Source organism: Colletotrichum graminicola (genome assembly GCF_000149035.1).
Source record: "Colletotrichum graminicola M1.001 genomic scaffold supercont1.2, whole genome shotgun sequence".
Classification (NCBI taxonomy): domain Eukaryota; kingdom Fungi; phylum Ascomycota; class Sordariomycetes; order Glomerellales; family Glomerellaceae; genus Colletotrichum; species Colletotrichum graminicola.
The window spans coordinates 21,633-37,636 of record NW_007361006.1 but is presented as its reverse complement, the minus strand read 5'-3'; the positions used below and the strand labels follow the sequence as shown (position 1 = coordinate 37,636).

The window sequence follows — 16,004 nt, the reverse complement described above, 5'->3', positions numbered from 1 at the left end:
ATGTGGGATGAGAATCAGGACGTATTTTTTTCTTCCAGCGGAAAGAGATGAGATTAACAAGAAGAAGAAGGAGGGGAAGGAATGAATGCGTTGCTGCCCGGCTGAGGGTGCCTGCTCTGGATAGGAAAGGAAGGCACGCTGGGTCCGTGCACCTCGAGGCAGGTGAGGCAATCGACAAGTGCACAGGATATAGCAGCCTGAAGATTCATCTCCAGGTTGCCACAAGTGTCAATTCACGAGTTTGTCTGCAAATTTCCATGGTTTCTGTGTTTTCTAGGAACCCAATCTTGTTTTTACCTACCTTGAGTGCCTATTGTGTACCTGAGCGGCCTCGAGAAGGCCGAGAAAACATTAACTCGGCCGAGGTGTAGAACATTTTTTGATAATGATGCTGATTGCCTGCAAAAAGTATTACTTCTGATTCTATCTAAACCAATCCTAGGGAATAGCATAGCCCCCCTGGGACGCCGCCGCATTTCTCGGACAAATGTGGGAATAACTATAATTATTTGCCTTGAGGAAGGGGCGATGGAGATAATTTGTATCCTAAGCGGCGGTGAGCACGGGTGAAGCAAGGTACTGGCTAACTACTATTCCCTTGCGAGTGCTTCCGTGGTGTACGGCGTTTCCTAGAATCCAGACCTAAGCTACCTATCCATGGCAGGCCATTCTCGCCAACGAGCGCTCTTTACATCGTGGGGTTTTGAAATCTCTTTCTACGATAGGCGTGACGCTATTTCATAACGAGCGATAACCCTCAGCTTTCATCTAGTAGTTTAGGGAGGGAGGGAGGGAGTGAAGTGAAACGGCCAAACGATTGATCTCTCAAGGTTGGTGGTATTTTTTTATATATTCACTAAAAAACAGGTTTGCGGGACCATTTGCTCCGAGCAAAAGTCCGACTTTTTATACCACTCTTTGTCTAAATAAATCTCTCTGCGTCTTCGGAAAGACCCGGGAGGAAATAGCAAGGGAATCGCGCAAGGATACAATGAACCAGAAAACAGCAATAACAACAACACAGAATACAACACAGAATACAACACAGATACGTACGATATTTCTTTTGGATTTTTTTTTTCCGCGCCTCCAACCCGGGGAGGACGTCATCCCCCATCCCACCTCTCTCAACCAAAGATGATGTTCTTTAGCTTCTCCTTCTCGCCGCTCTCCTCGCACATGCCCCTGAAGACGCTGCCGTCCTTCTCCCACAGCTCCCTGGGGCTGCCGTACTCGGCGACGGTGCCGTCGCTCAGCACCAGGATGCGGTCAAAGTCGGCGATGGTGCTCAGGCGGTGGGCGATGACGATGAGGGTCGAGTCGTTGAACTCCTCGCGGATGGAGCGCTGGATCAGCGCGTCCGTCGTCATGTCGACGGCCGACGTCGCCTCGTCGAGCACCATGACCTTGGGCCGGGACACGATGGCGCGCGCGAGGCAGAGCAGCTGGCGCTGGCCCTGCGAGAGGTTGCCGCCGCCCTCGGCGATGGGGGAGTTGAGGTTGCGGAACACGTTGGTGTTCTTCTGCGACGCGTCGATGGAGGGCGCCGCGCTGGGGCCGGCGACGGCGTCGGCGTCGGAGCGCGCGTTGCGGGGCGTCGGCGGGTTCGAGTCGACCAGGTGCACGCGCTGCAGGGAGTCGCGGAGGTCGGCGTCGGTCTGGTTGTCAAAGGGGTCGAGGTTGGAGCGCACGGTGCCGGAGAAGAGGACGGGGTCCTGCGGGATGATGGCGAGGCGGGAGCGCAGCTCGTGGAGCTTGACCTTGGAGATGTCGAGGCCGTCGACGTGGATGCTGCCGGAGCGGGCCTCGAGGAAGCGGAAGAGGGCGAGGGTCAACGAGGACTTGCCGGCGCCCGTGCGGCCGATGACGCCGATGCGCTCGTTGCGGTTGACGCTGAACGTCAGGCCCTTGAGGACGGGGGCGAGGTCGTCGGCGTAGCTGACGACGAGGTCCTTGACCTCGAGGCGGCCCTCGGTGGGCCACGTCGCGGGCGGGTCGACGCCGCCCTGGTCCTCGGTCTTGAGGTCCGAGTACTCGACGACGCGCTCGGCGGCGTTCATGTCGAGCTCGATGTTGGCGTAGTGGCGGATGGACCAGACGATGGCCTGCGAGAACTCGAGCGCGAAGGAGAGGGTGAAGCCGGCGAGGGCGGCGTCCATGGAGGACGTGCCGAGCACGACGAGGCCGACGGCGGTGGAGAAGAAGGCGCCGATGACGGACATGCGCCAGCCCATCCAGCGGTTGAACAGCCACAGGTGCCATGTGGCCATGCCGTAGTCGTCGAGGCTGGCGTACATGGCGTCGATGTAGACCTGGGCCTTGTCGGCGCCGCGGATGGTCATCATGCCGACGAGCGTGGAGCCGAAGAGGTCGAAGAGGGGCGACTTGGTCGTGCTCTCGAGGCGCTTGGCCGGCCTGGCGCCGGCGAGGTAGCGCGAGGCGATCCAGACGGCGATGAGCAGCAGGACGAAGGCCAGCGGGATGATGAGCGGGGACACGTAGAAGGCGGTGATGCAGATGCCGAGGACGCTGAGGATCGCGCCGAAGACGCCCGAGAGGTCCATGCCGAGGCGGTTGTCGATGACGTTGAAGTCGGCGGTGAAGCGGTTGAGGACGCGGCCGGTGGGGACCGTGTCGAGCCAGCGGAGCGGGGTGCGGAGGACGGTGCGGGTGATGCCCTCGAACATGCTGCGGCTGGCCTTGTAGCTCATGACGAAGAAGTAGAAGAAGCGACCGGTGCCGAGCACGGCGGAGAAGGCCGAGATGCCGACGTAGACGCCCAGGTAGAAGAGCGTGTCCTTGTCCATGGTGACGCTGACGGTGCCGGACGGCGGCGGCACGTGGAGCTCGCTGTGCTGGAGCGTGAGGGCGTAGGCGAATTGGTGCTGGGGTCCGTAGTGAGAAGAAGAGGAGGAGGCGCTGACGGACTGCCCGGAGTCCCCGGTCCAGATGCGAAGCCACCATGATCGTCCTGTTGAGAGTGTGCGTCAGTATTAACAAATGGATTATTTTCTTTCCAACGGGACGACGTTATGATGAGACTTACCGATGACGACAAACTGGTAGATGACGAAGAGTCCGAAACCACACAGCCACCAGGGCCAGCCGCCGCTCTGGTTCAGGTACGCGGCGTAGACGTGCTTCTTGATGGAGCCCTTTTCGCGGGCCTCGTCCTCGACGAACTGACGCGCGGCCTTTGACGGGACCTTCTTCAGGACGCCGCCGTCTCCGTTGAGCTCGGCGATCTCGGAAGGCCCGATGGCGGACGCCTCCTCCGAGTTGACGGCGGTGCCCTCCTCGTCCTCGATCTCCTGGGCGGACTGCTGCTCGTGGCTCTTGATCAGCTGCAGCGTCCCGTCCTCGTTGAGCTCCGACAGGAAGCCCGAGTGCTGGACGGTGCCGTCGCCGAGCTCGACGAGGAACTTGGTCTTGGGCTCGCAGAGCGCGACGTGGTGGGTGACGAGGATGCGGGTCCTGCCCCGGCAGAGCTCGCCAGTGAGGCACTTTTCGTAGATGTGGCGGCCGACGTGGGCGTCGACGGCGCTGAAGATGTCGTCGAGGACGAGGATGCCGGCGCGCGAGTAGATGGCCCTGGCGAGGGTGAGACGCCACTTCTGGCCGCCGCTGAGGTTGATGCCGTTAGCCCCCAGCTCGGTCTTGTCGCCGTCCGTGAGCATTTCCAGGTCCTTCTTGAGAGCGCAGACCTCGATGGTTTTGTTGTAGCGCTCCTCGTCCAGGGGGAGACCGAAGAGGATGTTGTTCTTCAAGGTGGAGTTCTCGATCCAGGGGATCTGGCCGACGAAGAAGATGCTGCTGGGGATGATCCAGTTGCCGGGGTTAGCCTTGTCGTCGTCTCGCTCGTGCCTCGCGGGGGGCTTGGGCGCGTAGATGGCGCCGGAGAGGAGATCGGACTCTCCGAGGATGGCCGCCAGCATCAAACTCTTACCGGTGCCGGTCTTGCCGGAAATGACGGATAGCTCGCCGGCGGGGAAGGTGAGGTTGACGTCGCGCAGGATGAACCTGTCCTCGTCCTTGGTCTCCTCGTCGACGGGCCAGGCGACGGTGGCGTTCTCGAAAGCGACTTCGGGACCCTCGGTGACGGTCTGTGTCTTCTCGGGCCCATTCAGGTAGTCCTGGATTCTCTTGACGGAGATGTTGGCGTCGATGACGTCGGTGATGAGCTCGGGGATGACGGCGAGGGTAACCTCGAGGTTCTTGAAGACGCCTATGCTGACGAAGGCGACGGAAGGGATCAGGGTGCCGTTGATGAAGGCGTAGACGGCGAGGGAGACGGCGGCCAAGGCGATGGGGCTGGTGATCCACATGCCGAAGAGCACAGTGTCGCCCTTGAAGACCTGCCAGAGCGCACCGAGCTCCTTCTCGCGCACGTCGAGGATGCGCTTCTCCCATTGGGGCTCGAGCGCGGAGAACTTGATCTGGCGCATGCCCACGAGAGCCTCGTTGACGACGGCGAGCTTCTGGTCACGGATCTTCATCAGCTTGTCCTGCGCCTTGGAGTAGACCTTTGCGTAGGTGAAGTTGATGGGGAGGAGGATGGCCCAGGCGAAGAGTCCGGCACAGAGGGGACCCCAGCCGAGCAGGTAGACGAGGAACCAGACGGCAACAATCAGCTTGGCGCTGCTGGAGGGGAAAAGGAACTGGAAGCCGGAGAAGTCGGAGATGCGCTTGGCGTCGACGCCGATCAAATTGATGATGGCCTGCTTCGACTTGAGGACATTGTCTCCCTCGGGCTCTTCTTCATCGTCGTCCTTCTTCTTGGACTTGTCGGCGTCCTTACCGTTGGTCTCGTCCTCGGCAGGTTCGGCTTCCTGCTTGGAGGCCGCCTTGACGTTCTTTCTCCGCATGGACTTCTCGAAGACGAGGGCAGACAGGGTGCCGCGGAGGGGGATGCACAGGTCGGCCCAAGACAGCCAGAACATGGTGGCCTCGGCCCAGGCGTCGGCCAAGATGGCGAGGCCGAGCCAGAAGACCAGGATCCAGATATCCATGGGGACTTCTTCGCCGTGTTGCTTACGCTCGAGGGCCTTGAGAATCTGCAAAGTGATCCACGACGGGGCGAAGCTCAAAAACGCCTTGGCGATGGCGATGGACCACTGGATGAAGAGAGGCACACGGAAGGCCCAGACAATGGACCACCAAAGGTTCGAGTCGGAGTCGAAGTTGTAGGCCTTCCATGCCGCAGCCGAGTCCTCGGACCTGGTCAAGTGGTCGGGCTTGGGGAGGTCGGACGCATCGAGATCCTTCTTCTTGGTAGCCAGGTCGATGATCTCGGCACCCCAGCCCCAGGTAAAACGGGAGTAAGCTGGCACTGTCCTGATGCGGTCGACAACTTTGCCGTTGTAGTAGACGTCCGGCCTCCTGGGCAGAGCAACGCCCGTCACGACAATACCGAGGGTCAGGACCAAGCTTGCGATTTTGAGGCCGAAAGAGGCGGGGTTGTGCTCCAAGAGGTGGTCGAGAACGACCGTGTCCTGCAGGACCTGGACGGCGGCGAAGACGAGGCCAGAAAACCACAACCACAGGCCAAGGTTGTAGGCGTGGACGGAGTCATTGGTGGCGACGATGCCCACGGCCTGAAGAGCTAAGAGGGCCTATTTCGAGTCAGCATTCGAGCGGCAAAAGACGAAGGTGGTGCTGGGGGTCAGTCACATACCCATATACCGACTGCAAGAAACTCGGCGATAAACAAACTGTCAAACTTGCCGGTGTGAAGCGAGGACCCCGACACGATGGAGTTGGCCACGGATACGGCCAGGCCCAGCAAGGCAAACAGGAAGATGAAGGTCTTGGGACAGCGGTTGGAGAAGGCGGCCGAAGACTCGGCGGTGCTCTTTCCGTCGACGTCCTCGTAGAAGTGGTCCTTGGGTTTGCGGGTTCGGAACTGCTTGACGAGGCCTGCAAGGGCGGGGACCGAAGTGAGAGCGACGAGGCCCAGGGCAGCTCCGACCTCGATCAGCAGGATTGATTCATTTTGCATGATGGAGGTCGATAGTTGACAGCAGCCCGTGGTGACGGTTTTTCTTCTTCTTCTTCTCGGGGTCGAGTTGAAGAATTGAAGGGGGGCCGCGATTGGGCGGGTAAGACTTTTGCTTCTTCTTTTCTCGAGTCCTTCCGAAGGTGGCGGTTGGCAACGGCTTTTGAGCGCGACGGGGCCAAAAAAAAGCGAGAGCTGGCCAAGGTCCACAAGGATGGATGGTTGGTAAGCTGATTCCGCCTTTTAAGGCCAGGGGCCAAATCGGTAAAGTGTGTCGGGCTTCTCGGGATCCCAGACCGGCGGGACGGGTTGAGACACGCGGAATATTTACACTGTTATCGGCTTCACCGTTCAGGAGGGGGAGAAAGAGAGAGAGAGAGAGAGAAAAGGTCAGGCCTCAAATCGAGGGTTAACTGGTCGTTTAGAAAAGGTGTTTTTGGAAATACAGGGTCTCGGAGGATGGCAAGTGAGAAAGCAGGCCGGTGGCTGATTGCGGCGCCGAAACGGAGCCGGTGGAGGTGGGCGTCCGTCTCAAAGGTTCGTTTCGTGACGTCGATCTTTCTTTCGCGCGTGCTGCCTCCTTTATCCGTAAAGGCAAAAATGGAGCGGGTGCGGCAGATGCTCGGTGCTTTTGGGACGCGGCGCACGGGTACGGATGCGGCAGCCAGGAATTGAGACAGGCAAAAACACGGGACGGAGGGGAGGGAAGGATGGGGAGAGAGTGAGAGAGTGAGAGAGAGAGCGGCGAACGGGCAAGCCAAGACAATGGCCGGGGGAAGCCTCAGGATTTAATAGAAGAAGGAAACTAGACAAGGGAGACGGACGGACTGACGGACAGAGTACCTAGCTAACCTCGCAGTCAAGATAAAGAAAGGGTAAAAGGCATGTATCGTTCACTTGTTTCTCCCGCAAAGCTTAGCTTAGCAGCGTTACCGCCTAAAGCGACTGAGGTGTACGGAGTATAGCGGATAGAGAGAAACCCTGAGCCGCGTCGCAACTGAGGAACGCCTGAGACGGCCATTGGCTAATAGTCGACGGCATGTGGATGGTTCGCAGAGCGAGAGAGGGAGAGAGGACCCCATCCATCATCCCCTTCACCCATGCTCGTTGCTGCTCCCACACCATGCCGCTTTTCGCTCACCGGGATTAACTATCTGCATTGGGATTTGGATCCCCACCGTCTCCATGTCATCTCGTTGCGTTCCTCCAGCCTTCAACCATGCAGCTCGAAAGCCGCGGTTTGAGCTCTCGCCATCCATCGCCACGGGTCGCCGGCCTGCATTGCGTTGCCGCGCCCGTGCAGATGACCCAGCGCTGACATCTCGGACTTGTGACTCGTCGGGTTTATAAGAACACCAGGCAGCCAATGCGACGTCGCCGATGATGACATGTTCCAACATAGGTACATCCCAACGGCCATGGTTGGGTTTGTTGCTAGCCGTCAAGGACCTAACGAAGCAGTCGACGGCCGGGGCGACGGTGATTGGCCGAAGTTTCAATTGGTCGTTTTGTGGCTGAGCGTTTGAGTCACCGGCGGATAAGGGAAAAAGCGTACTAAAAGAATTGGGAAAGATAATGATGCGAAAAAAATAAAAAATAAAAGGGAACCCCCCCACCCCAAGCGATACCACATGGAGGGTGTCGAGCGGGTTTCCACTTGGCAGAAGTTCCTCACTAGACCCCTGTGTGGTTGTGTGTCGGTCCGGAGAGCGAGATTGTTTGATGGATGGATGGATGGGGGAGAGCCTACGGATACTACTAGAGGAGACCTCCGCCTCGCGTCTCGAAAAGGGGGCCTTGTTAGCGCTCCACCCCACATGCAGTCATCCTGCACTAACATGATCTAATGCGCGTCCCCAAGCCGGCGTGCTGGGTGACGTGCTGCCATCGACTTGGATGCTCGTGAACTGAGCTAGCTGCAGCATGCGTTGGCTTCGTTGATCTCGCGGGGTTTAGCTTATAGCTTGAAGGGGTGGGCGGGAGACGCAACTGCTATGGTATGTAGTACTTACATAGTAGACCTCAGTTTGAGGCCAATTCACAAAGCACAGAACTCCTGCGCCGGGGGGAGGGGTCCTAGGAACCTGGCGACGAGACGAGACCCGGAGACATCGTCCCCGCCGTGCTGCCGGGCTAGCCGGCCGGGTCTTTGGGGCTGAGCCGAGAAAGACTCATACTATGTAGACGTGCATACCATGTAGTATGTAGTTACTGTACGGATATTGCGTGCGGATACTTGTGACTGGGACACAGTCATAGGCTGAATCGGGAAGGAGAGTATGGATACGCGGGCTGTGTGTGTGTGTGTGGAAGGCTTTAATAGTGTACTATGTATCCGTACGGAGTACAATGTACTCTGCAATTTGCGCAAACCGGGGAACGGTGGGCTGTGCCGCAGGCAGGTGCACAACTGGAAGGGGCGGTCAGACTAACACGCCGTGGGAAGAAAAGCCGCTGGCAAACTCGGGGCTCGCTACTACGCTGTGCCACCCGGCGCCTGTTGCTGACGCTCTGCAGGGCGCGGCCGCGGCATCCCTTCTTGGCGCCCCGCGTAGGCCTTTTTTTTTTCTTGCATTTTCTCATTTCGATTTCGACTTTCTCTGCGTCTTTTGCGTAGGGGGGTCTTTGATACGGGGTGGGGAACATCCAAGTTCCTCTTCCTCCTCACCACACATCGTAGTTACCTACGGATACTCCGTACCTAGATAGGAAACCTTACCCTCAAACACCGCACCTGCCACGAAGGGCTGCAGCTTTTTAGGCAGCTGCTGACACACCATCCTGCTTTAGTGCATCTGATACCTGATACCTGATATTGATGCAACAACTACCTACCTGCCTACTCATTTACCTAGATAATTCGGTACTCGCTCATTGACTCATCCTGTTCATGTTCTGGCCTCTCTTTTACGGCCTTGACAAGCGTCGAATGGGACCCGCAGCGACAATAGGCCGCGATTGAGGCCGCACAAGTACCGTGCCGCAGAACACCACCCGGCAAGACACTGACACCAGTTGGCCGACACAGCACGGGCAGGGCACTGCTCCAGTTGGTTGCCCATCTCGTGCTGCCGCAATTAGCGCGCGTCACGTTGCCAGCATTAGATAGACAGTATGGACGACAGCCGAGGGACGTCACTCGACGTCGAGCTCGGGGCCGGCAGTTGCGTCTAGGCACGCGCTAACGTACCAGACGGTCGAACGGTGATTTTTCTTCTTCTTTTTTTCTTCTGTATTTCGACGTTTCCCGAATGGCGAACTGAAGAAGCGGGCGGATCGGACGCCCGACGCGGTGTAACGGCTCGTGGGGCGGCCGGATGAGGCTCCTCGGCCGTCTGCGATTGGGCGGTTGCCTTGGAGACCTGCCGCGCCGTGCCGTGCCGCGTTGCTCACCGCCAGCGCCAGCGTCTTGCAGGTTGCGTGTATATCGAGGCAATCCGGCGCGCGGATGAGTCAGAAACAGTAAGCAAGACACCCGGGAGGTGGCGGCTGCGCGGACTAAGGTTAGAGTCACCGAGATGGGTGTGGAAGGGGAGGGGGGTGCTTCGTTTTGACCCGGCCGAAGGGCAGACTATCGATCGGTCCATCTCTTGGCCCTGATCGGGGCGGAGCGGATGGCCAATGGCCAGCATCGACCCAGACCGAGCCGCCGTTCGATTGAATCTTGCACATGAGCTTAAATACTAGCACCGACCAATACACACGGTTCAGCGACACTGCAGTTTGGAGTGATGGCTGGGGAGGTGTTCTTTTCTTTCTTTTTCTCCTTCAGATATGCATACAGCCATTGCACACCGATTTCGGGCTCTTGCTACACTGTGGATATCATCTATGAGGCTCTTGTGTGTTCTGCTCAAACAGCTGGAGTTGCCGGATGGAAGGGGCCAAGGGATGCGCACGAACGAACAGCCGGGGCCAGAAAGGATGGGTCTTGCATCAGCAATTTGCATCATAAGGCAGGGACGACGGCCCCCATTCCTTGCTCGCGGCATCATGTTGATGAAGAAAAAGGAGAGAGGGACCGGGGGCTTCGGCCAAGTTTCGGCTGAAATGAGTGCCGGGAAGGAGAAGGGGAAAAATGAAATTGGCAACAGAGTACGGATAGAACAAGACAGAAAGAAGGCGAGACGTAGGTAAGTAAAACGATAGGTGCTCCGTAGCAATGACAGCAATAGTAACAATGATGGCGATTATAAAAAAAAAAAATTAAAAAAAAAAGGCTGGTTCCAGCATAAAGAGAGGGCCGGTTTTGTTTTGGGAAAACAGCTGCGGCACAGCCAACCAAACCAAGGTTTCACGGCCCCAAAGTCTCTTTTTTGTCAATTGTCAGTCTCTTGGGTTGGGCGACAGAGGTCTCCGATTGGCCACCACCACCCGTCGGAAACGGCCTGCGACCGGCTGCTTCCCTGTGCACCTTTTTTCCTTACCGGGTCAGCTAACCTACATAGATAGGTACCTGCTTACATAGGTAGTAGTATCTTGCCTTATCTGGGTAAGGTACGGCGTACCTAATGTACTTGTAGGTGGTTATTTGGCAGGTAGGTAGCTAAGGTAAGATATGTACGGATACTTACACATGTACGGATACGGAGTATTAGGTACTGGCACACCGTACACACATAACACTGGTGCCGATGCTGGGCGCTGCACTGCGCTGCTTTGCAGCTGCAACAAAGGCCTCCGTCTCCGATCCAACATCTCATCTCGCCTTACACCCCCCCCCACCTGCGGGTGATGAATCCACAGGCAGATCACAGTCACGTCGTGCAGCGCGTCCATTGCTTTGCTTTACTCGCTCGCTTGCCTGCTTGCTTGCTTGCTTGCTTTCTTCTTACTTGCTCAGCTTACGGAGTACCTAACCTTACTTTGCTGTTTCTTGTTGCGTTGAAAGCCCGTCCCCCCGTCCGAGCTTCCTTGCAAACCGCCCGCCGGGAGATACGGATACTGGCCCAGCCAAACCATCCCTCCCCCAAAACTCCACAACCCTGCCCTGCTCGCTCAGGAACGACCTTTAATCCATTATTAGGCCCCTCGTGACAATTCCTTGCCAAGTCCAATTGTTCATCTTTCCAATTTTCCCTTTCTTCCCTCATTGTTTCCGGGGACAATTCCACACCTCCTCCCCCTTCGCTTGTCGTTACGTACGTTGGGGTACCTATATTAAAACACTCGCACGCACACACCATTCCCACCAATCTAAACCACCACCACCACCACCAGCACCCAAACCACACCCGCATAACCACACCCGCGCACACACGCACACACACACGTACACGCACATCCTCCATTACCTTGGTCCTCTGTCAGCTGCGCAAGCTGTCGACCAACTGCGCTGCTTGCTGCAAGACCTGCCGGCCGCAACACCGACCCCAATCTTTCGACCTTCCTCTTACCGAGCTACGTAGTAACTAACGCTCGACCTCACCCTCGGCTTCAGCCTTGGCCTTAGCCTATCGGCCCCCCTTCATCAATCTCAGCTCGCCGCGAATCCCGCACGAAGCTCCCGAGCTGTACCATTCGAAACCACGATTGGAATCAATCCCCCCCCCCCCCCCCTAATAAGCTCCTCCTCCCTGCGCTTGACGGCACCGCCGCTCCCCTGCCCTACGAACCTCCGTCCTGTGAGCCGACGACGAACCCTCTCCGACTCTTCGAGCTCCCCACGATCCCGCACATGTCTCGAAACGGTCGCACCCACACGCAGTCACGATGAAGAGCACACCGCTTATCATCAATTGGCACGACCAGAATGCCCCCGTCTACTCGGCTCATTTCGAACCCCACGGCAAAGGCCGTCTGGCCACCGCCGGAGGAGACAACAACGTGAGAGTACGTCCAAACCCTGAACCGCCGACCCTGCCTACCTACCACCTCTTGACGCGGCTGCCCTGGCCTGACGAGGCTGACACCCCCGACCCAGCTCTGGAAGGTCGACAGCGACGGCGAAGATCGAAAGGTTGAGTACCTGTCCACCCTGACCAAGCACTCGCAAGCAGTCAACGTCGTCCGCTGGGCCCCCAAAGGTACATCCCCATCCAGCCCTCCCAGCTTGTCTCCTGCCGCGCCCGCTGACTGTTTCCCTCTCCTCCAGGCGAGATCCTTGCTTCCGCAGGCGACGATGGGAATGTCATCATCTGGGTCATGTCCGAACACACCGGCCCCGCCTTCGGCAACGAAGGTCTTGAGGACAAGGAGACCTGGCGCACCAAGCACATGTGTCGGTCTAGCGGCTCCGAGATATACGACCTGGCCTGGTCTCCCGACAGCTCCTACTTCATCATCGGGAGCATGGACAACATTGCTCGAATCTACAGTGCCAGCTCCGGTACGTTTCTCCGCCGAACCCGCCTTTGCCGCCTTCGTCCGCTGACCTGACCTGCCCAGGTACTCTGGTACGCCAGATTGCCGAGCATAGCCACTACGTCCAGGGAGTCGCGTGGGATCCTCTAAACGAGTACATCGCCACCCAGTCGTCCGACCGATCCGTGCACATCTACTCGCTCAAGACCAAGGACGGCCAGAACACCCTCAGCGGCAACCACGACGACAAGCCCTCCAAGATCGCGAGCCACAGCAAGAGTGACCTGCCGCCTCGCCGCATATCCTCGAGCAGCCCTGCGCCTCCGGACTTCAACATGCGGGCCCATCTCACCCTGGAACAGGCCGTGGGGTCCCCCGTGCCGTCCGCCCCCGGCACCCCGACTTCGGTTGCGCTGCCCATGAACCCGCCGAGCGTCATCAGCCATAGCAGGCAGTCCTCGTTCTCGTCGCGACGCTCGCCATCCCCCGCGCCGTCGATGCCCCTGCCGGCCGTCATGCCGATGGAGCCTTCGCCGAAGCCTCACCCATCGGGCGGTCTCGGCATGAAAAACTCCACCCTGTACGCAAACGAGACGCTGTCGTCCTTCTTTCGCCGTCTCACTTTCACGCCCGATGGCAGTCTCCTCCTCACCCCGGCCGGCCAGTACCAGACCCAGCACAACTCAGAGGGCAGCGCGAAGCCAACCTTTGAGGTGACGAATACCGTTTACATCTACACGAGAGGCGGCATCAACAAGGCGCCCATTGCGCACCTGCCCGGCCACAAGAAGCCATCCGTCGTCGTGAAATGCTCGCCCATCTTCTACACCTTGCGGACGTCGCCCCCCGTGACCAAGCACATCACCATCGACACGTCTTCTTCCGAGGACCCCATACCCGCCCTGCCGGATCCTGTCTCGAAGCCGACGGGAAACACATCAGTCATGGACCCGCCTCCTCCGCCCACTTCAGTCCCCGAGTCGAGCCCTGTGCCGAACAAGGCCGAGCCGGGCGTCGCTACTCCTGGCCCGAAGGCGGCCTTCGCCTTGCCGTATAGAATGATATATGCAGTCGCCACCCAAGACTCGGTCCTTCTCTACGATTCTCAGCAGCGAACGCCCATCTGTATCGTCAGCAACCTCCACTGTGCTACATTCACGGACCTGGCCTGGTAAGTCGTGCTTCGCGTACCAACCGAGTTGGCGGTTGTTCTCTAACATTGTGCCCAGGTCGAGCGACGGACTGACGCTCCTGGTCTCATCCTCGGACGGTTTCTGCTCAACCCTGTCTTTCGCGCCTGGAGAGCTGGGCCAAGTCTACCAAGGAGACTTGCCCACCACCACCACCACCACCACCACCACCAAGAACCCGGCCGTGCCCAGCAGCACAGCAGCACCGACGTCGTCCTCGAGCCAGAACACCCCGGTTCCCACCTCGACCGCGGTGTTCGCTCCTCCGTCCCCGTTCCACAACGGCGGGACGCATCATCATCGCAATTCGATGAGCTCTTTTACCGCCCCGTCGCCGCCGTCTGCCGGCTTCGTGAGCCAGCGGCCCCAGTCGCCGGCGCGATCAAACTCGACGTCGTCCGTGGCGACACAGTCCTCGAACGTGGTCACCAACCCCTCCCTGATTGTCGGTAGCGTGCCCGGCATCGCGGTCGCCAACTCTACCAAGGTCACGGGGGTTCCCATTACCACGCCGCCCGAGACGCCGCGCACCAACGCGGCGACCACCACAGCAAGCGGCTCGACTAGCGGTACGGCCAGCGGCACGGCAGCCAGCGGGATCAAGCGCGACGCCAGCGAAGGCGAGAAGGAGGAGGGCAGCGAGCCCAAGAAGAGACGGATCGCACCAACGCTAGTGGAACCGAAGCCATAGCCGTAGACGGCGTCACAAGGTGCATGAGTGTTCGAATCCTGTCGTGTACAATGAGTCATGGGGTGAAAAGCGTTGCTTGGTCGAAGAAACATGAAACATGGGTTTAAATGCCGTGCGAAGGCAAATGGAAGACGAGCCTACGTTGGTTGGGACCGAGGTGACGGACGAATTTGCTTTGCATGAGTATGGCGTTTGCTAGGGTACAGCAAGGACTTTTGTAGCGATATTGTTTCTAGTCTGACTGGAATGAATTGCCCCCATTTATATAGTGCGTGTGTTTGTTCTCGCAGCAGCGAGATGCCGATTGCTGACGGAAGCAAAGTGGGGCCTGTGCAACGACATGTCATGAAAAGGAGTCTACAGACAAGCTGATAATGCCCCCCCCTTGACAACCTAAGAGTACTGTGCACGCTAGCCTGTGCAGGCTTAAGGTGACAATAGATACAGATAATAAGGCTTTATCTAATAGATAGGTAGGTATATATAAAAAAAAAATCTAAGAATATAAAAAAAAAATAGGTTATACCCTATAGAAATATTTTTAGACTAATTAAGAACTAGTATATAAAGATTTTTTTAAGATATATATACTAGAAATATTTCTAAACTAATTAAGTATTAGTATATAAAAAATATAAATAGTTTTAAGTAAAAATAAGGGAAATATTCTTAAGTTAATTAGGGAAGTATATACTAAAAGTCTATAATTAGCTACTAGGTCTTTAAGGTCTATTTATTCCTCTAACTAAGAAAATTTTTTTTTCTTTTTTTTTATATAATAATTTATTTTATAATTATACCTTTATTTATATAATTATAATAATAACTTAAAAACGTTTCTAAATTATTTCTTTATAATACTTTTTACTTTTTATAATATAGAGGCCTATAAGTAGTATACTAACTAAAATAAGCGCCTTAGTAGCCTTCCCTCTTATAAGACTAACACTATAAGTAATATAGAAACGTTTTTAAAATATTTCTAAAGCTTATAATCTTTAAGTAAGGTTATATTATTATTACTATAAATAAAGTTTAGTACTATACTATTAATTCTACTTATAAAGTTAATAGCCTAAATAGTAAAAAGGTTATTAAAAAGACTTTTTATTATAATATAAGTTTATTTTAAAAGTGTTTCTTAATTAATTCTAATTTTTTTTAGAAATATAAATAGTCCTCTTTTAGTACTATTAAGAAGTATCTAAAAGATACTTACCTTTTTAAGATAGCTTTATTTATAGCTAGTAGCCTAAAGGCCTATAATAATTAGAATACTATTAGTAAGTAACTATAAAAATAATTATAAAATATTTCTAAACTAATTAATTATTTCTTTTTATAAAGTACTATATTAATATATATAAGTTAGTATATAGTATTAACACTAAGCTTATAACCCCTTATAAAGTAAAAGTAGTTATTAAAGACCTAGCTTTATTTCTTTTCTTAACTAATACCTAAAGTAATATAAGTTAACTTAAAAAATTCTAAGTATATTTTACTAATTAATATTATTTAGATTAACTATATTATAATAAAGTAAGACCTTAGTATAAAAGCTACTATATGTTATAATACTTATACTTTTTAAAATAAGGTTAGTTATAGTAAGTTTACTTTTAGAAATATTTTTAAAATATTACTAATTTATTTCTTATTATATAAATTATTTTCTTACTAAGGGTTATAATTCTACTTATAACGTTTAGTACTACTACTATTACCCTAACTATAACCTAAAGTATAATCTCTTTAGTATATACTAAAAATATTTCTAGATTATTTTACTTACTAATAATAAATAGAAATACTTTTTACTTTT

The 16,004-nt window shown here is 54.9% G+C and overlaps 2 protein-coding genes across 2 annotated transcripts; one reads left to right on the top strand and one right to left on the bottom strand.

Annotated features, from left to right (window-relative positions):
* Window positions 1-1,127: 1,127 nt before the first annotated feature.
* On the bottom strand, window positions 1,128-5,998 carry GLRG_00479 (ABC transporter; the record flags this gene model as incomplete). The annotated part of the gene is made up of 3 exons (XM_008091164.1): window positions 1,128-2,971; window positions 3,047-5,612; window positions 5,675-5,998. The coding sequence occupies 3 exons, from the start codon at window positions 5,996-5,998 to the stop codon at window positions 1,128-1,130; spliced, it is 4,734 nt and encodes a 1,577-aa protein (XP_008089355.1).
* Window positions 5,999-11,707: 5,709 nt separating this feature from the next.
* On the top strand, window positions 11,708-14,179 carry GLRG_00478 (WD domain-containing protein; the record flags this gene model as incomplete). Its single annotated transcript, XM_008091163.1, has 5 exons — window positions 11,708-11,827; window positions 11,919-12,021; window positions 12,090-12,323; window positions 12,383-13,469; window positions 13,528-14,179. 5 exons carry the CDS (start codon window positions 11,708-11,710, stop codon window positions 14,177-14,179), a joined length of 2,196 nt encoding a protein of 731 aa, XP_008089354.1.
* Window positions 14,180-16,004: the final 1,825 nt, after the last annotated feature.